The 25,680-nt window shown below is 39.1% G+C and overlaps 1 protein-coding gene and 1 long non-coding RNA gene across 3 annotated transcripts in view; one reads left to right on the top strand and one right to left on the bottom strand.

Annotated features, from left to right (window-relative positions):
- Window positions 1-3,229, bottom strand: part of LOC128638623 (branched-chain-amino-acid aminotransferase, mitochondrial-like) — a 70,399-nt gene extending 67,170 nt beyond the window's left edge. Inside the window, exon 1 of the mRNA XM_053690689.1 lies at window positions 3,094-3,229. Coding sequence (XP_053546664.1) covers window positions 3,094-3,132 — 39 coding nt within the window. The 5' untranslated portion in view covers window positions 3,133-3,229. The remainder of the gene's footprint in view (window positions 1-3,093) is intronic.
- The window catches only part of LOC128638624 (uncharacterized), an 85,866-nt gene that overhangs the window by 35,677 nt on the left and 24,509 nt on the right, over window positions 1-25,680 (top strand). Inside the window, exon 2 of one of the 2 annotated variants that reach the window (XR_008399110.1) lies at window positions 3,004-3,277. This is a non-coding gene — a long non-coding RNA (uncharacterized LOC128638624). Of the gene's footprint in view, window positions 1-3,003; window positions 3,278-25,680 lie in introns of those variants that run through there. The other variant, XR_008399109.1, reaches the window with a different exon arrangement.

The raw sequence follows: 25,680 nt of genomic DNA, 5'->3' as shown, positions 1-25,680 counted from the left end.
GGATGACCAATACATCATTTCTGATGTCAGAAATGGCTTTGCGACGACCGGGGGAAGCTGGAGCAGCTATCAAGTTTAAAAAGGTACGTATTTTTTCCACAAGTGAAATGTAAATTTTGATGAATTAAAGTGCCCCTGTTTTTAATCGAATTTTTAAAAACTGGGCACTTTAGCATCAAAATTTACATTCACTTTAAAGGGCCATAATACTTGAAAGTGATGCAGCATAGCTGTAAAAAGCTGACTACAAAATTTCACCTGAACATCTCTATGTAAAAAAGAAAGATTAATACCTCAAAAGTTCCTCAGTAGCCACCTCCCATTGTAAAGGATTTCTAAGCAGCATTTTAGTGTGTCTGTCCTAGGACAGCTTAGGGGATGAGCCTCGTGAACTCTCATATTATTTCACCAATCAGGTAAAGGAAGCTTACTATGAAATCTCATGAGAGTTAAGTCAAATCTCATGAGATCACAGTAAGAGTTCATGACCTCAGCACTGCTGATTGGCTGCTGTTCATTTCTTCATTTTTTTTTTACCTGCAGCTGGGAACAGCTGAGTATAACTTTTTACACAGAACTTACTCTGCTGAGCTGAGGAGATTGTGAGGTAAAATATCTTCCTTTTTTATATAGAGATGCTCAGGTGATATTTTCCCGTCAGCTTTTTACAGTTATACTGCATCAGTTTCAAGTGATTTAGCATATGAGTATTATGTCCCTTTAATCATTACAGTTCTTTTTTTTAAAAATAAATCCTTCATAATAAAGCTGAACCCTACCATTTACATTGTGATTTTAGTATAGCTAACATACTATTCACTACTTCCATATAGTGCTCAAAACATGTGCACACTCCTGAGCTTACCTCAGTATGCTCTCACAGCAAGGGGTTAAAAACAATTATACCAAGAGAAAGAGGTCAATTTGTGAATTGGATTTTTTTTTTTCCTTTTTAAATTGTAGATTCGACAGGAATCATAAAGGGGAAATGTGTTGCGTCCCAAATTCCAGCGCACGGTTGGAAGGTACCACATCCTGCCCGGGGGGGAGGCATGGATAGGTTCCCAGCGGCGGTTGGGGCGCTGAGGCAGGTATTGGAACCTATCCATGGTCCATCTGCCCCACCACGGTGGGATGTGGTACCTTCCTTATCGTGCGCTGGAATTTGGGACACTAAACTCCACATTTACCTCATAAAATGTTTAATTTTAACCCTTTATAAACACATTGTGATGCATATTTTTTCACCTCAAAAATACCTTTCACTAGATGAAATGGGACTTTGGTCTGTGGGATATTTCTTTACACATTGTACTTGGTTTGAATGCCAACCATATCAGTAAATCTCATAAATCAGGCTGGTGGTTCTTCTCAACATTACTGAGTAGAAACAGCCCTAGTTATTAAATATGCTGGATTTCTCATGTAATATTTATACTTGAATTTGCAACTTTCCTTAAATGTTTTCAGTATTAGTTTTACCAAGACTTCAAGCTAGAAGTATTCAGATCAATAACCCACAGAATTGGTGCAGTCTTTCAATAAGTTTCTCTCCTAGTGCAGGTGATTGTTTATAAACTTGTTTTTTTAGCGAATATGTATTTGTGATTTTCTTTTTTTTTTATGGTGCCAGTATTGGCAATGTGTAATGTGGCAGGAGGGTTTGTAGTGGTATTGCAATTGTCACATTACTGCAATATGGGATAAACAAAAATTATATAAAAGAAAAGAGAGAGACTAAATAGCACTACTATCCGGTATACTTGAGATGCTCTATAATAATTGAAGCAGGTAATTCACCTTGCTGTAATATTCGAGTTAGGTGCTGTGTACTTTTTGGACTGCAAAAGGAGTTGATTCAATACAAGGATTGAAGCGTGTACACTTATTAGCACTCACATCTCATGGTGATGTGGCTTTAAATTTAGAACCTTTAATGCCAAAAGGGGGGACGGTCTGTGCCGTAAAAATAAAATATAACCTTTATTAGATTTGTTAAAAAAGATTCCACAAAACAAACATAAACATATATGGATTAAAAACACTTAATGTTGAGGAGGATAATATCAGGAGGATTTAGATGCTAAACGTAGCTATCTATAAGGAAAGTTATCTTCAGGCTTATGGTTAGGGGTATTCCTGGTTCCCTAGATGTCTCCTGGTTATAGCTGCTGCTATATGTGATATATAATGCTTGTGAAAATTATATAAACCTGCAATACTTAGAAAAGGGAAATTAATGTAGCCAAATGTATTAATAATAACCACTACAAATATTCTTTTATATGCCATATACGTGCTCTGAGACAGAACTGGTGTTGGCAGCTTCTGTTAGACATTTTGTGTTTGAGAAGGGTTAGTCAAGTAGCTATAAACACACATTGTTTACATACATGTACTTACTGTATAATTAATACATTGAAAGCAATGCTTTAGACTTTACCATTTGGGAACCCCACAATTAACCTCTAGTGTTTTGGAAGTCACCTGGCATCCGACAATACCCCCCTGAAGGCACACCTATACTTTATACTACTGCAGGTGTCCCTCTGACGACCTTGAGGAATGTGTTACCTGACTCCTGCACAATGACTTATTTCTTTGATGTGGCAGTTATACATTATTATAGTATAAATTAATTACAGATGATCTAAGTCCAACCATTGAAAAGCTCTCAGACATTACTATTAAATTGGCAGCTGAAAAAAAATACCACGGATAAAACTTTGCTAAGGACATTTTAATTTACTCGTTTATTAAAAGAAAAACAAATGCACATTATTCATAAATCTCAGGATGGGGTAATACATTAAATGTATTGGTTAAACAAAGCGTTGCAGTCCCCTTGAGAGCCAAGGGGTTAATGCTTCTAAATAAAATGTACTGAGAAATCACTAATCACCTTTTAAGAGATTAATTCTCTACAGAGGAGGAGCCTAATATAAACATGTCCGGTGTGCTTTATTTTGGACCAATAAATAAAATGTGATTTCTTTCTTATAGAAAATGGTATCCGCCTGGCAGTTCCTCGAGCACGAATTGCAAAGAAAACAGCCTGCTCGTATCAGGGCCTCCCATGTTCCCGGGACTCACCTTCACCCCGGATAATGCTGCTGTAGCTCCTGCTGCCATGGCTAATCAGTACCGACCCCGCACCGCTCTGCAGAGACACAACGTTCCGCCCTTGTGAAGGTTCCTACTAAATTCGGCGTAAGGAGGGGAAAAAGTGATAAAGCTGAAGGCGGAGCCGACTATCTAGTTATTCGTAGCCTGCTAGGTATGAAACTGTGGGAGTAACCCTTTCTGTGCCTGAGGGATTGCGAGCTTTTATCTCTCTATAATCGAACCCATTTGAACACGTGTCGCCTTATTTAGTTTTAAAACAGCGATAGTTAAATGTGATATGTGGCACAGTGACTTTTTTTTTTTACAGTTATGATACTATGAAATCAATTTTTTATATATATTTGTCACTGAAAAATTGTAACCTTTCTTTTTTAACAATGTCACTTTTTTATGTATTCACAAATTACTTTTTATTGATCAATATAAAAAAAATCTATATATTCATTAATGTCACCAGACCTGTAACTGTCATGTGTCAGATAGTATTAAACTACAGTACATGTAACTCTGAATGGTGTCACCATATTGCTGCTCCCCCTTTTTCAAGACAAAGAACCAATGATATTAAACACATGGAAAGGTTTGCAAATCAGGGTTTGTTACCATTCTCAGCCAATGAAAATGCCCTATGGAACCCGCCCCTAATTTCATCCAATCGTACGCAAGGTAGTTTTGTCCTCCTTAGGCGAGCAATGTTGTGATAAAGGAAATGTTTCAGTAAGTCGCTTGTGTGCAGGTTACCAGCTGATACTGAAATCTAACACCGAGTGCATGATGATTGCATCTATAAAATCAGCTGATCTGCTAGCTGTAGTTTAAAGATAGAATGGTTTGTATGTAATGACATTGAGAGATCCTGAGATATTTGCACAGCATAACACACTATTTGACGAGAATGCCTAGAAATAACTTTGATTTAAAAGATATATTTAAAAAAAATATATACTGCCCATATTTATCTCTTAAATGTAAGCTTAAAGTGATATGAAACTACGACAAGGAAGTTGGTTTCTTATTCAAGCTGTTTCTTATTCGTGAAATTCTGTTTCTTATTCATGGAAGTTGGTTTCTTATTCAATTTTTTGTCAGACTGCTTTAAATTGACTTTAAAATAAAAAATAGGTTTTATTAAAATAATAATATGATTCATATAATGTAGTTACACAGAGGTGGAATCTCTTTATATAACAATTAGATATACAAACTTGATAAAAGGGCATACGTTGGCACCACTACAAATATTACTATTTTGAATAAGTAACATATATTTTCAAAGGGTTAATAACCATTGGGCCACTGATTTCACTATGAATATCTACAGGGTAGATCCCCCTCCATGCCATGCAATTGTTTTTAGCCTGGCCCAATGGTGTTTTTGGCACAGAAATTGATGCCAACACTGGCATAGGTGACATAATTCTCATTTTTGAATAAGTAACATATTTCCAAAGGGTTAATAACCACTGGGCCACTGATTTCACTATGAATTTATACAGGGTAGATGCCCCTCCATGTCATGCATTTGTTTTTAGCCTGGCCCAATGGTGTTTTTGGCACAGAAATTGATGCCAACCCTGGCATAGGTGACATATTTCTCGTATTGAATAAGTAACAGATATTTTCAAAGGGTTAATAACCATTGGGCCACTGATTTCACTATGAATATGTACAGGGCAGATCCCCTTCCATGACATGCAATTGTTTTTAGACTGGCCCAATTGTGTTTCGGGCACAGAAATTGATGCCAACACTGGCATAGGTGACATAATTCTAATTTTTGAATAAGTAACAGATATTTTCAAAGGGTTAATAACCATTGGGCCACTGATTTCACTATGAATATCTACAGGGTAGATCCCCCTCCATGCCATGCAATTGTTTTTAGCCTGGCCCAATGGTGTTTTTGGCACATAAATTGATGCCAACCCTGGCATAGATAACATAATTCTCATTTTTGAATAAGTAACAGATACTTTCAAAGGGTTAATAACCATTGAGCCACTGATTTCACTATGAATATCTACAGGGTAGATCCCCCTCCATGCCATGCAATTGTTTTTAGCCTGGCCCAATGGTGTTTTGGCACATAAATTGATACCAACCCTGGCATAGATAACATAATTCTCATTTTTGAATAAGTAACAGATACTTTCAAAGTGTTAATAACCATTGGGCCACTGATTTCACTATGAATATCTACAGGGTAGATCCCCCTCCATGACATGCAATTGTTTTTAGCCTGGCCCAATGGTGTTTTGGCACATAAATTGATGCCAACCCTGGCATAGATAACATAATTCTCATTTTTTAATAAGTAACAGATACATTCAAAGGGTTAATAACCATTGGGCCACTGATTTCACTATATTTTCAAAGGGTTAATAACCAATGGGCCATTGATTTCACTACGAATATCTACAGGGTAGATCCCCCTCCATGCCATGCAATTGTTTTTCACCTGTCCCAATGGTTTTTTTGGCACAGAAATTGATGCCAACCCTGGCATAGGTGACATAATTCTCATTTTTGAATAAGTAACAGATATTTTCAAAGGGTTAATAACCATTGGGCCACTGATTTCACTATGAATATATACAGGTTAGATCTCCCTCCATGACATGCAATTGTTTTTAGCCTGGCCCAATGGTGTTTTGGGCACAGAAATTGATGCCAACCCTGGCATAGGTGACATAATTCTCATTTTTGAATAAGTAACAAATATTTTCAAAGGGTTAATAACCATTGGGCCACTGATTTCACTATGCATATATACAGGGTAGATCCCCTTCCATGACATGCAATTGTTTTTAGCCTGGCCCAATGGTGTTTTTGGCACAGAAATTGATGCCAACCCTGGCATAGATAACAACATTATTCTCATTTTTGAATAAGTAACAGATATTTTCAAAGGGTTAATAACCATTGGGCCACTGATTTCACTATGGATATCTACAGGGTAGACCCCCTCCATGCCATGCAATTGTTTTTCACCTGGCCCAATTGTGTTTCGGGCACAGAAATTGATGCCAACCCTGGCATAGGTGAATATTTCTCGTTTTAAATAAGTAACAGATATTTTCAAAGGGTTAATAACCATTGGGCCACTGATTTCAATATAAATATATACAGGTTAGATCTCCCTCCATGACATGCAATTGTTTTTAACCTGGCCCAATAGTATTTCGGTCACAGAAATTGATGCCAACCCTGGCATAGGTGACATAATTCTCATTTTTGAATAATTAACAGATATTTTCAAAGGGTTAATAACCATTGGGCCACTGATTTCAATATAAATATATACAGGTTAAATCTCCCTCCATGACATGCAATTGTTTTTAGCCTGGCCCAATGGTGTTTTGGGCACAGAAATTGATGCCAAAAACACCATTGGGCCAGGCTAAAAACAATTGCATGGCATGGAGGGGGATCTACCCTGTATATATTCATAGTGAAATCAGTGGCCCAATGGTTATTAACCCTTTGAAAATATCTGTTACTTATTCAAAAATGAGAATTATGTCACCTATGCCAGGGTTGGCATCAATTTCTGTGCCAGAAACACCATTGGGCCAGGCTAAAAACAATTGCATGGCATGGAGGGGGTTCTACCCTGTAGATATTCATAGTGAAATCAGTGGCTCAATGGTTATTAACCCTTTGAAAGTATCTGTTACTTATTCAAAAATGAGAATTATGTTATCTATGCCAGGGTTGGCATAAATTTTTGTGCCAAAAACACCATTGGGCCAGGCTAAAAACAATTGCATGACATGGAGGGGGATCTACCCTGTATAAATTCATAGTGAAATCAGTGGCCCAATGGTTATTAACCCTTTGAAAATATCTGTTACTTATTCAAAAATGAGAATTATGTCACCTATGCCAGTGTTGGCATCAATTTCTGTGCCCAAAACACCATTGGGCCAGGCTAAAAACAATTGCATGTCATGGAGGAGGATCTACCCTGTATATATGAATAGTGAAATCAGTGGCCCAATGGTTATTAACCCTTTGAAAATATCTGTTACTTATTAAAAAATGAGAATTATGTCACCTATGCCAGGGTTGGCATCAATTTCTGTAACAAAAACACCATTGGGCCAGGCTAAAAACAATTGCATGGCATGGAGGGGCATCTACCCTGTAGATATTGATAGTGAAATCAGTGGCCCAATGGTTATTAACCCTTTGAAAATTCTCATTTTGAATAAGTAACATATATTTTCAAAGGGTTAATAACCATTGGGCCACTGATTTCACTATCAATATCTACAGGGTAGATGCCCCTCCATGCCATGCAATTGTTTTTAGCCTGGCCCAATGGTGTTTTTGTTACAGAAATTGATGCCAACCCTGGCATAGGTGACATAATTCTCATTTTTGAATGAGTAACAGATATTTTCAAAGGGTTAATAACCATTGGGCCACTGATTTCACTATGAATATATACAGGGCAGATTCCCTTCCATGTCATGCAATTGTTTTTAGCCTGGCCCAATGGTGTTTTGGGCACAGAAATTGATGCCAACACTGGCATAGGTGCTCTAATTCTCATTTTTGAATAAGTAACAGATATTTTCAAAGGGTTAATAACCATTGGGCCACTGATTTCACTATGAATTTATACAGGGTAGATGCCCCTCCATGTCATTCAATTGTTTTTAGCCTGGCCCAATTGTGTTTTTGGCACAGAAATTGATGCCAACCCTGGCATAGATAACATAATTCTCATTTTGAATAAGTAACATATATTATGTTATCTATGCCAGGGTTGGCATCAATTTCTGTGCCAAAAACACCATTGGGCCAGGCTAAAAACAATTGCATGGCATGGAGGGGGATCTACCCTGTAGATATTCATAGTGAAATCAGTGGCCCAATGGTTATTAACCCTTTGAAAATATATGTTATTTATTCAAAATAGTAATATTTGTAGTGGTGCCAACGTATGCCCTTTTTTTCAAGTTTGTATATCTAATTGTTATATAAAGAGATTCCACCTCTGTGTAACTACATTATATGAATCATATTATTATTTTAATAAAACCTATTTTTTTATTTTAAAGTCAATTTAAAGCAGTCTGACAAAAAAATTGAATAAGAAACCAACTTCCATGAATAAGAAACAGAATTTCACGAATAAGAAACAGCTTGAATAAGAAACCAACTTCCTTGTCGTTATGAAACTTAGGTTCTTTGCTGCTCCTGAGCTCTCCTAGATAAACCTTTCAGTAAAGGATAACAATAGAAGGAAGCAAATTGAATAATAGAAGTAAATTAGAAAGTTGTTTAAAATTGTATTCTCTATCTGAATCATTAGATAATTTTTGGGGGGTTTCATGTCCCTTTAGTTTGATAGTAAAAATAGCCTTATGAATATTCCTTACGGTATTGTATTGGTCATTACAACCTCTAATGGAAGTATATTCCATATGTTCTGTAAAATTGTGCTTTCCAAAGTTATTTTTTTCTCTCTTTACCACCAATTTGCAAACATGAACCTTTGCTTAAATGTTGCTTATTTAGTGAACATTTCTTTAAGCATCAGCTTCATTAAAGGGGTAGGAGCTCACTTTAGGGGGTAGGTAAGGTAGATGGCATCGGTGTAAGGGGCTCACTTTAGGGGGTAGGTAAGGTAGATGGCGGCGGTGTAAGGGGCTCACTTTAGGGGATAGGTAAGGTAGATGGCGGCGGTGTAAGGGGCTCACTTTAGGGGGTAGGTAAGGTAGATGGCGGCAGGGTAGGGGCTCACTTTAGGGGGTAGGTTAGGTAGATGGCGGCGGTGTAAGGGGCTCACTTTAGGGGGTAGTTAAGGTAGATGGCGGCGGGGTAGGGGCTCACTTTAGGGGGTAGGTAAGGTAGATGGCAGCGGTGTAAGGGGCTCACTTTAGGGGGTTATAGATTTAATATAGCTGGCGGCGGGGTCCGGGAGCGGCGGTTTAGGGGTTAATAACTTTATTAGGTGGCGGCGGGGTCCGGGAGCGGCGATTTAGGGGTTAATAAAAAATGTATTGTTAGGATAGTGATGGGGGATAGCAGATAGAGGGTTAGACGTGTCGGGCTATGTTTGGGAGGCGTGTTAGACAGTATGGGAGATTAAATAATTTAGTCAGGTTTTGTAGGCGCCGGCAGTTTCTAAAGTGCCGTAAGTCACTGGCGACATCGCTGGTTTGTCAGACTTACGGCACTTTAGCCTCTGACGGCGCCGTATATGGGATAGCTCGAGTTGCAAGCTGAAACTACGGGCGGCGGGGGTTCCCTCGCTTGCGCCGCAAACTACGATCTATATCAGATCGCGCCCCAAATTGGAATTCACATAGATGCATTTTATTTTTAAATGCAAGCATTTTTGTAATTGTAATATACATGTATTAGCAAAAATGCTTCTAATAAAAACTATAGCTGTTTCAAAAGTGCATTTAAGTATGTAACGTGCACCAGCATTTTAAATATTTACTTGTACCGTCTGGTAATGACTCAATTTGTTAATTGCTAACATAATACAAGCACCACTGGCGTTCTAAGCAGCTGCAGTATTAAAAATGCTGGTGCACTGAGGATATGTAGTTTTGCTGCACATGCAGGAAAACATGCTGACACTAAAACAGTGATGACTTTTACTAGAAGCTTTTTTTGCCAATGTATGTATATTGCAAATATGTTTCTATTCAAATATGTAATTTATCTACATGCATTTCAGTTTTGACTGGAATGTCCCTTTAACTCTGCATTATACAAAGAGAGAGAAACGCTCAACCTGGGAAAGAACAATGGCACAATAGCTTGTTTTACAGCTAATTACTACCCTAGGAGCAGACTCTTTTTGCTCAACATGTGCATAGTTGCCAACTGTCCTGGACTGTCCAGGCAAAATGAGGGCAAGCAGGGCTTCCGCTAAAGCTTTTTTTTTTTTTTTTTACTCTGAGTGCCACTTCTTCTTAACGCAGCGCGCTGCTAATTAGCGCAGCGTCTAACTCATTTCAGTCTCAGCTCCTCCCTGCTAGTTACTCCCCGCGTGCCCTGTGTGTTGGAGAGACGTGGAGGTGAGTGGTCTGTGTCCCTCTCAGTGAGATCCATTTCTGGCAGCGCAAAAGTGTTAGTCCCGTTCTGACTTTTCTATCTTGGCGTACTATGGGAATCTTAGCTTGGTCTGCTCTGTGATGTGATATTATTACTACTGTGAGTCACTGTGAGCTGAGGGTAAGTTTTGAATTTCAAATACATATTGTGATTTTTCATAATTAATTTTTTTTATTCAGCTGAACCTTGCATGCTGTTTCACTGAGGTTTTCTGTTACCAATCTCCTATCATTCTGCTGTTTTCAGTAAAAATCATAGAATAGGAGATTGGTAACAAAAAAACCTCAAAGTGAAACCGCAGCACGCAAGGTTCAGCTGAAAAAAAATATGTAATTATGAAAAATCAAATGATACAAATATTAGGCTTTTATATGGGGATTACATGATTACCCCATTAGCTGGTTGCCATCAGTGAGACATATAGTGCATGTTGGTTCTTTATAGATATGATATGCGCTGAATATAAGATAAATACATTTGCAGCAAACTGTCATCACTACACCTTCAGACAATTCCGTAAATAGGAACTATTATTTCTAGCAAAAAAAACTTTACTTTCCAGTGCATTGCCAGATTTGTAGTTATTAAAGCACTTGATGCGTAACATTCTTTCCTCAAATGACTACAGTTCCCATCATGCTACTGAAGGGATGTTTTATACAGCCTTAGGTAACAGGAAGTGTCTCTGCTCAGTGCTTTGCTCTTTATGGCCGCGTTCGGGCGGCGCTCAGGAGCTAGTGGGGGTGCTTCACTCCCAGCGATGACGTGGCGCTAGGTGACGTCACAAGCAAGGGAGCTTAGAAAAAACGTTCGCATACGCAAAGGGATCTGCTGCACAATAATGGACTGTGCATGCAAACGTTTGCACTAAGCTCCCTTGTAGCTGTCACACAACACCGGTGTTATGCCGAGAATGATTTCCCAGTCTCTTTGCAAACATCAGAACTCTGACCCACCTCCATTCAGCTGCTCTCAGCTCAGCCCCTGTAGCTTATCCTGCACTGAATAGAGGTGGGTCAGAGTTGCGATGTTTGCCAAGAGACTGGGGAAATCATTCTCGGCATAACACCGGATAAGTCTGACAGCAGCATTTAGTACAGGGCAAAGTGGGGATAGGTTATGTAGCCTATCTCCACTTTGCCCTGTACTAAATGCTGCTGTCAGACTTATCCGCCTCACCTGTCCCTCCTCTGCAGCTTATAAATACATGGCAGCCTCCACAGCAACACGTGTGTGGAGGCTGCCATGTTGCCAAGCGTCTGAGCTTGCTCTGAAAAGTCCCAGCTTTTCCAGCACGCTGGAAGCGCTGGGACTTACGTCATCAGAGCGCTCAAAAAACGCCAGGCATCTCACTTGCAAGTGTGAGAAAAACTCTCCAAGCGAGTCCCAGTTTGCTTGGAGCGCTGCCCGAACGTGCCCTGTATGAATCAGTGTAGCCCATAAGAAACATGGCCGAGCAGCAAGAACACACATGACTTAAAGTTTGTACAACTGTGTATAGACCTGTGTTGTTGTGTCTCATTGTGTTACTGTGTACATGTGATATGACATCACTGTTACTTTGTGTGCCAAAAAGTGTTTTTATGCAACTGTGTCTGTCACATTGTGTGTTATTTTGTGCATGTGCCACTGTTTGTTATTGTGTGTGTGGTGACTGTCAAACATCCTAGTTCTCTATGTAATTTTTACTTTGTGTGTCTAAGTCTTACTGTGTGTTGCACTGAGTGTTATTGTGTGTGTATGTCACTGTGTGTTGCACTGAGTGTTATTGTGTGTGTCTGTATGTCACTGTGATGCACTGAGTGTTATAGTGTGTGTGTGTTGCACTGAGTGTTTAATGTGTGTGTATGTCACTGTGTGTTATTGTGTGTGCATGTCACTGTGTTATTGTGTGTGTATGTCACTGTGTGTTGCACTGAGTGTTATTGTGTTGCACTGAGTGTTATTGTGTGTGTGTGTATGTCACTGTGTGTTGCACTGAGTATTATTGTGTCTGTATGTCACTGTGTGTTGCACTGAGTGTCACTGTGTGTTGCACTGAGTGTTATTGTGTGTGTCTGTATGTCACTGAGTGTTGTGTGTGTCTGTATGTCACTGAGTGTTATTGTGTGTGTATGTCACTGTGTGTTGCACTGAGTGTTATTGTGTGTGTATGTCACTGTGTGTTGCACTGAGTGTTATTGTGTGTGTATGTCACTGTGTGTTGCACTGAGTGTTATTGTGTGTGTCTGTATGTCACTGTGTGTTGCACTGAGTTATTGTGTGTGTATGTCACTGTGTGTTGCACTGAGTGTTATTGTGTTGCACTGAGTGTTATTGTGTATGTCACTGTGTGTTGCACTGAGTATTATTGTGTCTGTATGTCACTGTGTGTTGCACTGAGTGTTATTGTGTGTCACTGTGTGTTGCACTGAGTGTTATTGTGTGTGTATGTCACTGTGTGTTGCACTGAGTGTTATTGTGTATGTCACTGTGTGTTGCACTGAGTATTATTGTGTCTGTATGTCACTGTGTGTTGCACTGAGTGTTATTGTGTTGCACTGAGTGTTATTGTGTGTGTATGTCACTGTGTGTTGCACTGAGTGTTATTGTGTTGCACTGAGTGTTATTGTGTATGTCACTGTGTGTTGCACTGAGTATTATTGTGTCTGTATGTCACTGTGTGTTGCACTGAGTGTTATTGTGTGTCACTGTGTGTTGCACTGAGTGTTATTGTGTGTGTGTGTCTGTATGTCACTGTGTGTTGCACTGAGTGTTGTGTGTGTCTGTATGTCACTGAGTGTTATTGTGTGTGTATGTCACTGTGTGTTGCACTGAGTGTTATTGTGTGTCTGTATGTCACTGTGTGTTGCAGTGAGTGTTATTGTGTGTGTCTGTATGTCACTGTGTGTTGCACTGAGTGTTATTGTGTGTGTTTCACCAAGTGTTATTGTGTTGCACTGAGTGTTATTGTGTGTGTGTGTATGTCACTGTGTGTTGCACTGAGTATTATTGTGTCTGTATGTCACTGTGTGTTGCACTGAGTGTCACTGTGTGTTGCACTGAGTGTTATTGTGTGTGTCTGTATGTCACTGAGTGTTGTGTGTGTCTGTATGTCACTGAGTGTTATTGTGTGTGTATGTCACTGTGTGTTGCACTGAGTGTTATTGTGTGTGTATGTCACTGTGTGTTGCACTGAGTGTTATTGTGTGTGTATGTCACTGTGTGTTGCACTGAGTGTTATTGTGTGTGTCTGTATGTCACTGTGTGTTGCACTGAGTTATTGTGTGTGTATGTCACTGTGTGTTGCACTGAGTGTTATTGTGTTGCACTGAGTGTTATTGTGTATGTCACTGTGTGTTGCACTGAGTATTATTGTGTCTGTATGTCACTGTGTGTTGCACTGAGTGTTATTGTGTGTCACTGTGTGTTGCACTGAGTGTTATTGTGTGTGTATGTCACTGTGTGTTGCACTGAGTGTTATTGTGTATGTCACTGTGTGTTGCACTGAGTATTATTGTGTCTGTATGTCACTGTGTGTTGCACTGAGTGTTATTGTGTGTCACTGTGTGTTGCACTGAGTGTTATTGTGTGTGTATGTCACTGTGTGTTGCACTGAGTGTTATTGTGTTGCACTGAGTGTTATTGTGTATGTCACTGTGTGTTGCACTGAGTATTATTGTGTCTGTATGTCACTGTGTGTTGCACTGAGTGTTATTGTGTGTCACTGTGTGTTGCACTGAGTGTTATTGTGTGTGTGTGTCTGTATGTCACTGTGTGTTGCACTGAGTGTTGTGTGTGTCTGTATGTCACTGAGTGTTATTGTGTGTGTATGTCACTGTGTGTTGCACTGAGTGTTATTGTGTGTCTGTATGTCACTGTGTGTTGCAGTGAGTGTTATTGTGTGTGTCTGTATGTCACTGTGTGTTGCACTGAGTGTTATTGTGTGTGTTTCACCAAGTGTTATGTGTGTGCGTCATTGTGTGTTGTGGTGGGAGGGCTTTGTGTGTAAGGCAGAGGGGACCTCTCTATAATATTAAATATATTTTGATTAATAAGTTACTGGGAAGGGGCTCTGTGAGTGCGGCAGATGACACCTCTCTATAATATTATATATCTTTATATAAGGTACAGGTGAGGGGCTATCTAATAAAGACAAAGGGAACCGCTCTATAATATTAAATATGTATTGATTTCTAAGTTACTGGGGAGGGGCTATGTGAGTGATGCAGAGGGATCCTCTATAATATTACATTTTTGTATATATGGTAATGGGAGGGGATGGGTGTGTGAGGCATTTTCCTTGTGCTCCCATTTCTTTCATTCCATTCTGTATGTTCACCTTCTATACCTTTTTATATATATAAAAATTAGCTACACCATAATAAATAGGCGGAGCTAAATTATGCTAATTATGTGGGTTTGGCAAAGTGGGTGGAACTTTAGGGCAGGGGGTGTGGTAAAAATTATTACTGCAGGTAATTGATAACTACAAAGTGTCCCTGGGAAATGTTTTCAAATGTTGGCAACTATGTATGTGCCTTTCACAGAGAAGAAACGTCCTGTAGTATATCAGTCTGGTTCTGACTAAACAGTGCAGTTTGCTAGGTCTCTTGTTCAGAGGGATTGTCTGGTATTTCAGGGCTGCACTGTTTAGTCAGGGTCAGACTGATACACTACAGAAAAAATCTGCTATGAACGGCACAGGCAAAAAGAGGCTGCTTCTGGGGTGGTAACTGGCCATAGAACAAGCTATTACGCTACTGTTCGTTCCCTGGTTGATCGCTATTTTCTTTTTGTGCATACAAATTATGAGCATTGCGGAAGTCTTCCTAAGGGTGATGGCAGAAAACTTATCAGGGAATCCTTGCCCAATGTGCTTAGAGCGCTGGTTTTCAATCCTGTCCTCAGGCTCCCCAACAGGCCAGATTTTGATGAGAGCAGGTCAAATAACCTTGTTTCTTATTCAGCTGATTATTTCACCTGTGCTCCTGTTCAGACATCCCCAAAATGTGACCTGTTAGAGAGGCCTAAGAACAGGTTTGAAAACTAGTGGCCGAGCGGGATATGGCTGCACCTCACTGACCGGGCCCACACTAGACTGAAATGAACCTCTGTGGTTTGTCAGATCTCTCGTTCAGAGAGGGATTGCCTGGTATTTCGGGGGCTGGACAGTACTGTTTAGTTAGGATCAGACTGATATACTACAGGAAAGTTCTCTGTGAAAGGCACAGTCTGCACAAAAATAGGCTGCTTCTGGAGTGGTAATTAGCCATAGAACAAGCTATTACAGTACTGTTCCTTCCCTGTTTGAGTGCTTCTCTTTGTTTGTGTATGCTAACTCTGCTTAAGCAAAGCAGACTAGGAACACTAAATCGACCAGACTCTTTAAGAGGAGAATTCCTAAACTGCTTTTGATTTTCAAAACCAAAATGACAGTTAAAGAAATATTAAACCAAATTTTGTTCTTTCGTGATTCAAATAGAGCATGCAATTTTAAGCAACTTTATAATTTACTCCTATTATAAATTTCTTTTCATTCTCTTGCTATCTTTATTTGAAAAACTGGAATGTAAGCATAGGAGGTGGACCATTTTTGTTTCAGTACACTGGGTAGCGCTTGCTGGTTGGTGGCTACATTAAACCACCAATCAGCATGCACTACCCAGATGCTGAACCAAAAATGGGCCGGCTCCTATGCTTAGATTCCTGCTTTTCAAAAAAAGATACTAAGAGAACGAAAAAATGATAATAGAAGTAAATTAGAAAGTTGCTTAAAACTGCATGGTACTGGAAGCCAAAGGAGGATATAAGTTTTCCAAGTGAGGATGTATAGAGTGAAAAAAAGCAAAGAACCCAAGACAGCCTTGTGGTTCTCTAACTGAGAGAGGCAGAGGATATGTGGTTAAAGGAAACTGAAAACAAGTGATTTGAGAGATATGAAGCAAAGCAGGAGAGGGCTGAGTCTCGGTTGACAAATAAATAAAGGGTTTGTAAGAGGAGAGGATGGTCAACTGTATCAAAAGTAGCAGATAAATCCAGAAGAATTAGTAAGGAATAGTGTCACTTTGCTTTAGCTAATAGCAGATCATTTGTTACTTAAAGTGACATGAAACCCACATTTTATTCATGATTCAGATAGAGAATACAATTTTAAACAACTTTCTAATTTACTTCTATTATTTAATTTGCTTCCTTCTCTTGTTATGCTTTGCTGAAAGGTTTATCTAGGCAAGCTCAGGAGCAGCTGTTGATTGGTGGCTGCATATATATACTGATTGTCATTGGCTCACCCATTAGTGCATTGCTGCCCGTTCAACAAATGATACCAAGAAAATGAAAGAAATTAGATAATAGCAGTAAATTAGAAAGTTGTTTAAAATTGTATTCTCTATCTGAATCATTAAAGAAAATGTTTGAGTTTCATGTCCCTTTAAGTAAGAGCAGTCTCTGTTTTGTGTTTAGGACGGAAACCAGATTGTAGTAGGTCAAGTATGGACTCCTTAAAGGGTTATACATATTTTCTATTTACATCTAACACCACAGAAGAGCAAATTGTTTACGAGATAAGGCAGCATTCAAGGCTAATAATTTGGTACTGGACCATATGGCTTCCTGATAATTTTTCACATGCTTATATTATGGAAGATATATATGTAATATGTAATGTTTGACTTAGTGCAACATTTCTCTTCTTCTGGTTGGTGACTCTGCCTTTTTTCTTTTCATGAGTGCTCTCTTCAGGAAGATCATATTCTGAGATACGGCTAGATTACGAGTTTTGTAGAAAGAGCTGCTCGGTGCTAACTTGCAAGTTATTGTCACTGCTCACCTCCCTATAGCGCTGCTATTACAGGTTTACAAAAACCTGGCGTTAGCAGGCAATATTGTAGCGTAAAGCGAAATTGAGCTCCATACCATACTCCAATACCAGCGCTGCTTTGAGCTGGTTTTACATGCTCGTGCACGATTTTCCCATAGACATCAATGGGGAGAGCCGGCTGAAAAAAAGCCTAACACCTGCAATAAAGGAGCGTAAAGCTCCGTAACGCAGCCCCATTGATTCCTATGGGGAAATAAAATTTATGTTTACACCTAACACCCTAACATAAACCCAGAGTCTAAACACCCCTAATCTGCCGCCCCCGACATCACCGCCAACTACATTACTTATTAACCCCTAATCTGCCGCCCCCGACATCGCCGCCACCTACATTACTTATTAGCCCCTAATCTGCCGCCCCCGACTCTGCCGCCACCTACATTATACTTATTAACCCCTAATCTGCCGCCCCTGCCTCCTACATTATACTTATTAACCCCTAATCTGCCGCCACCACCTACATACATTTATTAACCCCTATATCTGCCGCCCCCATACTAAAATTATTAACCCCTAAACCTAACCCTAACACCCACTAACTTTAATGTAATTAAAATAAATCTAAATAAAACCTACTATTAATAACTAAATAATTCCTATTTAAAACTAAATACTTACCTATAAAATAAACCCTAATATAGCTACAATATAACTAATAGTTACATTGTAGCTATCTTAGGTTTTATTTTTATTTCACATCTAAGTTTGTATTTATTTTAACTAGGTAGAATAGTTAGTAAATAGTTAATAACTACCTAGCTAAAATAAATACAAATTTACCTGTAAAATAAAACCTAACCTGTCTTACACTAACACCTAACCTTACACTACAATTAAATAAATTACATTAATTACATACAATTAACCAAATTACAAAAAAACAAACACTAAATTACACAAAATAAAAAAGCAATTATCAAATATTTAAACTAATTAAACCTAATCTAATAGCCCTATCAAAATAAAAAAGCCCCCCCAAAATAAAAATAAAAACCCTAGCCTAAACTAAACTGCCAATAGCCCTTAAAAGGGCCTTTTGCGGGGCATTGCCCCAAAGAAATCAGCTCTTTTACCTATAAAAAAAAATACAACCAACCCCCGAACAGTAAAACCCACCACCCACACAACCAACCCCCCCCCAAATAAAAACCTATCTAAAAAACCTAAGCTCTCCATTGCCCTGAAAAGGGCATTTGTATGGGCATTGCCCTTAAAAGGGCATTTAGCTCTGTTTCCGCCCAAACCCTAATCTCAAAATAAAAACCCACCCAATAAACCCTTAATAAAACCTAACACTAACCCCCGAAGATCCACTTACAGTTTTTGAAGACCCGACATCCATCCTCAACGAAGCAGCAGAAGTCTTCATCCAAGCCGCAAGAAGTCCTCAACGAAGCCGGGTGTTAGGTGTTGTTTTCAGAGGGGGAGTGTCAGTCAGAGCTTGGCCTGGAGCACACCGTATCAGCTGGAAATGAATGTATTTGATTAGGATATCCTAGATAACAGAAATCAGACCATGCAGCAATGAGTCTAAAAACTATTCTCCTTTATTGAAAGATGAAAAGCACTTCTTATAGGCGACAGTTATAACATACAGGGTTAACATGATGACACGTTATAACCGCATCATTTTACACAGTGTTTGTCAGGAAAAATATAAGCCCATTATTATAATTAGGTAAAAGACAGCTTTGAGAAACAATGTTTCTCTAACCATAATAGAAAGGTACATCTGGGCCCAAAGCAAGGCTGTGTGAGCATCTTGTAGAGATAGCAACTTCCAGGCGCATCGCCAAGAACATTTGCAAGGCTAACTTAGCTCTACAGAAATACATAACATCTATATCTTTTCTCACTACAGAATAACTGCTATAATAAAATGTTACTTAGACAAGATGGATGCCTTAAGACAAAATGGCAACTAAGAACAAAATGGCGTTGGTAATGCTAACAATTCCTAACACCGAGAGAAGTCTTCATCCAAGCGGGCCGAAGTCTTCAACCAGACGGTATCTTCTATCTTCATCCATCCGGCGCGGAGCGGCTCCATCTTCAAGACATCCGGCGCGGAGCATCCTCTTCTTTCCACAGCTACTGAAGAATGAAGGTTCCTTTAAGGGACGTCATCCAAGATGGCGTCCCTTGAATTCCGATTGGCTGATAGAATTCTATCAGCCAATTGGAATTAAAGGTGAAAAAATCCTATTGGCTGATGCAATCAGCCAATAGGATTAAGCTTCAATCCTATTGGCTGATCCAATCAGCCAATAGGATTGAGCTTGCATTCTATTGGCTGTTATTGGCGCCGGATGGATGAAGATGCCGTCTGGATGAAGACTTCTGCCGGCTTGGATGAAGACTTCGGCCCGCTTGGATGAAGACTTCTCCCGGCTTTGTTGAGGACTTCTTGCCGCTTGGATGAAGACTTCTGCCGCTTCATTGAGGATGGTTGTCGGGTCTTCAAAAACTGTAAGTGCATCTTCGGGAGTTAGTGTTAGGTTTTATTAAGGGTTTATTGGGTGGGTTTTATTTTTAGATTAGGGTTTGGGCGGAAAACGAGCTAAATAGCCTTTTAAGGGCAATGCCCATACAAATGCCCTTTTCAGGGCAATGGGGAGCTTAGGTTTTTTAGATGGGGGTTGGTTGTATGGTTAGTGGTTTTTACTGTTGGGAGGTTGGTTGTATTTTTTTTTTTACAGGTAAAAGAGCTGATTTCTTTGGGGCAATGCCCCGCAAAAGGCCCTTTTAAGGGCTATTGGCAGTTTAGTTTAGGCTAGGGTTTTTTTTAGTTTGGGGGGGCTTTTTTATTTTGATAGGGCTATTAGATTAGGTGTAATTAGTTTAAATATTTAATAATTTCTTTTTTATTTTGTGTAATTTAGTGTTAATTTTTTTTTGTAATTTAGTTAATTGTATTTAATTAATTTATTTAATTGTAGTGTAAGGTTAGGTGTTAGTGTAAGACAGCTTAGGTTTTATTTTACAGGTAAATGTGTATTTATTTTAGCTAGGTAGTTAGTAAATAGTTAATAATTATTTACTAACTATTCTACCTAGTTAAAATAAATACAAACTTTAGCTGTGAAATAAGTAGCTAGCTTAGGGTTTATTTTACAGGTAAGTATTTAGTTTTAAATAGGAATTATTTAGTTATTAATAGTAGGTTTTATTTAGATTTATTTTAATTACATTAAAGATAGTGGGGGTTAGGGTTAGACTTAGGGTTAGGTTTAGGGGTTAATAACTTTAGTATAGTGGCAGCAATTTTGGGGGCAGCAGATTAGGGGTTAATAACAGTAATGTAGGTTGCGGCGATGTTAGGGACAGCAGATTAGGGGTTAATAATATTTAACTAGTGTTTGCCATGCAGGAGTGCGGCGGTTTAGGGGTAAATATGTTTTGTTCTAGTGGTGGCGATGTCCGGAGCGTCAGATTAGGGGTTAATATTTTTATTATAGTGTTTGCGATGCGGGAGGGCCTCGGTTTAGGGGTTAATAGGTAGTTTATGGGTGTTAGTGTACTTTTTAGCTCTTTAGTTATGAGTTTTATGTTACGGCGTTGTAGCATAAAAGCCATAACTACTGACTTTCAGTTTACGGTATGGATCTTGACAGTATTGGCTGTACCGCTCACTTTTTGGCCTCCCAGGCAAACTCGTAATACCGGCGCAAAGGAAGTCCCATTGAAAAAGGACTTTTTTAAAGCTGTGGTAGTTACGTTGCGTTACGGTAAAAAAAGTGTGCGGTGCAGCTAAACCTGCAATACTCGTAATGCCAGCGATAGTGAAAAAGAGCCTTAACGCTGCTTTTTCACTCATACCGCAAAACTCGTAATCTAGCCGATAGATAAGCAATTGTCTCCTGTTTTGACACAGTTTTTTGTTTCTTATCAGGTTACCCCTGAAAGCCACCTTCACCTGAATAACCACCACTTGTTTTCTTAGCTAAGGTTGTTACAAGACCCATATTACATTTTACAATAGTTTTAAAATGTGTTTTTATATATGCAGTTGCCATTTACATAGATTTAGATCTGCATTAATTCTAGCTCCTCATCTGTCCCTTAATCTATTGAAGATGTTACTTTCTCAATAAAACATAATTTATGTAAGAACTTACCTGATAAATTCATTTCTTTCATAGTGGCAAGAGTCCATGAGCTAGTGATGTATGGGATATACATTCCTACCAGGAGGGGGCAAAGTTTCCCAAACCTCAAAATGCCTATAAATACACCTCCCACCTCATTCATACCTTAGTTTAACGTGTAGCCAAGAAGTGAGGAGTAAAAGGAGAAAAAAGCATACAAAAAGAGGAACTGGAAAAAATAAAGTGCTTTATACAAAAAAATCATAACCACAAAAAATAGGCTGGGTCTCATGGACTCTTGCCACTATTAAATAAATTAATTTATCAGGTAAGTTCTTACATTAATTATGTTTTATTTCATGTAAGTGGCAAGAGTCCATGAGCTAGTGACGTATGGGATATAATACCCAAGATGTAGAAAACCACGAGTCACTAGAGAGGGAGGGATAAAACAACAGCTAAATCCACTCAGAAATTAAATCCAAAATAATTAAGTTTTCTTTAAAAATGTCAAAAAAACTCAAATCAAAAGGCATTAGAATCAAACTGAGACAACTGCCTGAAGAACCTTTCTACTAAAGGCTGCTTCCAAGGAAGCAGACACATTAAAATGGTAAAATTTAGTAAAAGTATGCAAAGACCAAGTTGCTGCTTTGCAAATTTGATCAACTGAACCTTCATTCTTAAAATCCCAAGAAGTGGCAACTGATCTAGTAGAATGAGCTGTAATTCTCTGAGGCGGAAACTGCCCCACCTCCAAATAAGCATTGTGAATCAAAATTTTAAAGATGCCAAAGAAATGGCAGAGGCTTTCTGACATTTCCTGGAACCAGAGAAAACAACAAATAGACTAGAAGTCTTTCTGAAATCTTTAGTAGCCTCAACATAATATTTCAAAGCTCTTACCACATCCAAAGAATGTAGAGACCTTTAAAGAGTATTCTTAGGATTAGGACACAAAGAAGGAACAACAATTACCCTATTGATGTTGTTAGAATTCACAACATTAGGTAAAAATTTAAATGAAGTCCACAAAACAGCTTTATTTTGATGGAAAATCAGATAAGGAGACTCACAAGAGAGAGCAGACAATTCGGAAACTCTTCTAGCAGAAGAGAGAGCCAAAAGAAATAACACTTTCCAAGAAAGTAGTTTAATATCCAAAGAATGTATAGGCTCAAAAGGAGGAGCCTGCAAAATCTTTAAAACCAAATTGAGACTCCAAGGAGGAGAAATAGATTTTAACAGGTTTGATACAAATCAAAGCCTGAACAAAACAGTGAATGTCAGGAAGTTTAGCAATCTATGAAATAAGACAAAGCAGACATTTGTCCTTTCAAAGTATTTGCAGACAAACCCTTATCCAAACCATCCTGAAGAAACTGTAAAATCCTAGGAATTCTGAAAAAATGCCACGAATAGTTATGAGTGGAACCCCATGAAATATATGTTTTCCAAACCCGATGATAAACTTTCCTTGAAATAGACTTACGAGCCTGTATCATAGTGCTAATCACTGAGTCAGAGAAACCTCTATGACTAAGCACTAAGCGTTCAATTTCCATGCAATCAAATTTAGAGATTTGAGATCCTGATGGAAAAACGATCCTTGAGACAGAAGGTCTGGCCTTAAAGGAAGTGGCCAAGGCTGGCAACTTGACATCCAGACAAGATAGGCATACCAAAACCTGTGAGGCCATGCTGGTGCTATCAGAAACACATGAGATTGTTCCATTATGATTTTGGAGATCACCCTTGGAAGAACCAGAGGCGGAAAAATATGAGCATGTTGGTAAAACCAAGGAACTGCTAAGGCATCCACCATCTCTGCCTGAGGATCCCTGGATCTGGAAAGGTATTTGGGAAGCTTCTTGTTTAGACAAGAGGCCATCAACTCTATTTCTGGAAGACCCCACTTCTGTACAAGATGAAAAAACACATCTGAATGGAGAGACCACTCCCCCAGATGTAAAGTCTGACAGCTGAGATAATCTGCTTCCCAATTGTCTACACCTAGAATATGAATAGCAGATATTTGACGAGTTGGATTCCGCCAAAGAAAGTATCCGTGATACTTCTTTCATTGCTGAAGGACTGCGAGTACCTCCTTGATGATTGACATATACCACTGTTGTGATATTGTCTGTTTGAAAATGAATATAAAGTTCTCTCTTCAATAGAGGCCACGCCTGAATAGCTCTGAAAATAGCACAGATTTCTAAAATATTGATTGGTAACCTCACCTCTTGAGGTTTCCAAACCCCTTGTGCTGTTAGAGACCCCCAGACAGCTCCCCAACCTGTAAGACTTGCATCTGTTGTGATCACAGTCCAGGTAGGACGAACAAATGAGGCCCCTTGAATAATACGGTGATGGTCCAACCACCAAGTCAGAGAGAGTTGAGTGCTGGTATTTAAGTATATCAGTTGTGATATCGGAGAATAATCCCTGCACCATTGGTGCAACATGCAAAGGGAATCGCGTCCGATGCTGCAGTCATGAGACCTAAAACTTCCATGCACATAACCACTGAAGGGAATGATAGAGACTGAAGGTTTAGACAAGCTAAAACGAACTTCATTCGTCTCTTGTCTGTCAGAGAAAGAGTCATGGACACTGAATCTATCTGGAAACCTAAAAAGGTGACCCTTGTCTGAGGAATCAAGAAACTCTTTTGTAAATTGATCCTCCAACCATGTCTTTGAAGAAACCACACTAGTTGTTTCATGTGAGATTCTGCTAAATGAAAAAATTGAGCTACTACCAAGTAAACACCGCAATACCCTGCTCTCTGATTACAGATAGAAGGGCACCGAGAACTTTTGAAAAGATTCTCGGAGCTCTCGCTAGGCCTAATGGAAGAAAGACAAATTGGTAATGCTTGTCTAGAAAAGAGGATCTCAGAAAACAGAATATGAAGTTAAACGTCTTGTAAGTCTATTGTGGACATGAAATGCCCTTGCTGAACAAAAGGCAGAATAGTCCTTATAGTCACCATCTTGAAAGTTGGGACTCTTACAAAACGATTTAGAAATTTCAGATCCAGAATTGGTCTGAACGAACCTTCTTTCTTTGGGACAATGAATACATTTGAATAAAAACCCAAACCCCGTTCCTGCAACAATCGCCCCTAAAAGCTCCAGGTCTGAAACGCATTTGCGAAAAGCCTGAACCTTAACAGGGTTTGTTGGAACATGAGAAAGAAAGAAAGAAAGAAAGAATCTTCCCATGGGAGGTCTTATTCTGAAACCTATTTGATACTCCTGAGAAACAATATTCTGAATCCACTGGTTTTGAACAGAGACTGTCCAAATGTGTTGAAATAATTTCAATCTGCCCCCCACCAGTTGAACTGGATTGAGGGCCGCACCTTCATGCAGTTTTAGGGGCTGGATTAGGTTTTTTGAAAGGCTTGGATTTATTCCAATTCGAAGATGGTCTCCAATTAGAGCCAGAGGCCTTGGGGAAGGAGAGTTTTGTTTGTTCTCTATTCTAAGCAACCTAGCCCTCTAAGAACAAATGAGAGCAGAGAGCAAAAAGGGAGAGACTTATATAACAAATTTAAGGCGCCAAAAACGGCGCAAATGCAGAGCAAAAAACTTTTGGCGCCAAAGATAAATGATGCAACTCGCGTCATAACAGGCGCAACTTTACGGCAAAAAAAAAATCGCAAGAAATGATATGACTCGCATCACAGCAGACGCGACTTTGCACCAAAAATCTTCGCGCCAAAAATGTTGCAATAAAAAGTAACATTCTGCATCATCAAGAGCCTAAGCCTGCAAAAATTTTGGAAAAAAAACAGACTTCAATTTATAAATAAATGGAACCCCAGGTAAGCCTAAAACTCTAATAAACATAATTCCCAATCTGAAACTGTTTAGACTGCAAAGGGAAATACACAGACCTGACTCATGGCAAATATATACAATATACATTTAAAACATTATAAGATAAAGTGCCAAACATAGCTGAGAGTGTCTTTAAAAAATGATATATACTTACCAAAAGACACCCATCCACATATAGCAGACAGCCAAACCAGTACTGAAACATATCAGCAGAGGTAATGGTAGAGGAGTATAATGTCAATCTGCAAAGGGAGGCAGAGATGAATCCCTGCGACCGATTTACAGAGAGCTTTAGAATAGATTTCCCATAGGTGAAAACATGGTGTCATTAGGCAATACTCCCTTCATATCCCTCAGACAAACACTGTACTCAGAGAGGAACTGGGCTTCAAAATGCTTAGAAGCGCCTATCACAGAAGAAATCAAGCACATCTTGCTTCACCACCTCCACAAGGAGGCAAAGTTTGTAAAACTAAGGTATGAGTGAGGTGTGAGGTGTATTTATAGGCATTTTGAGGTTTGGGAAACTTTGCCCCCTCCTGGTAGGAATGTATATCCCATACGTCACTAGCTCATGGACTCTTGTCACTTACATGAAAGAAATTTAGGGGGTTTTTTTTATACATTTGTATGGGGTTTTTTTTCTCCTTGTCTGGCTCTCTGCTAATGT

The sequence above is a fragment of the Bombina bombina genome, chromosome 8, assembly GCF_027579735.1.
Source record: "Bombina bombina isolate aBomBom1 chromosome 8, aBomBom1.pri, whole genome shotgun sequence".
NCBI lineage: Eukaryota > Metazoa > Chordata > Amphibia > Anura > Bombinatoridae > Bombina > Bombina bombina.
The sequence above is the reverse complement of the archived record's forward strand: the minus strand, read 5'-3'. Positions and strand labels throughout refer to the sequence as shown.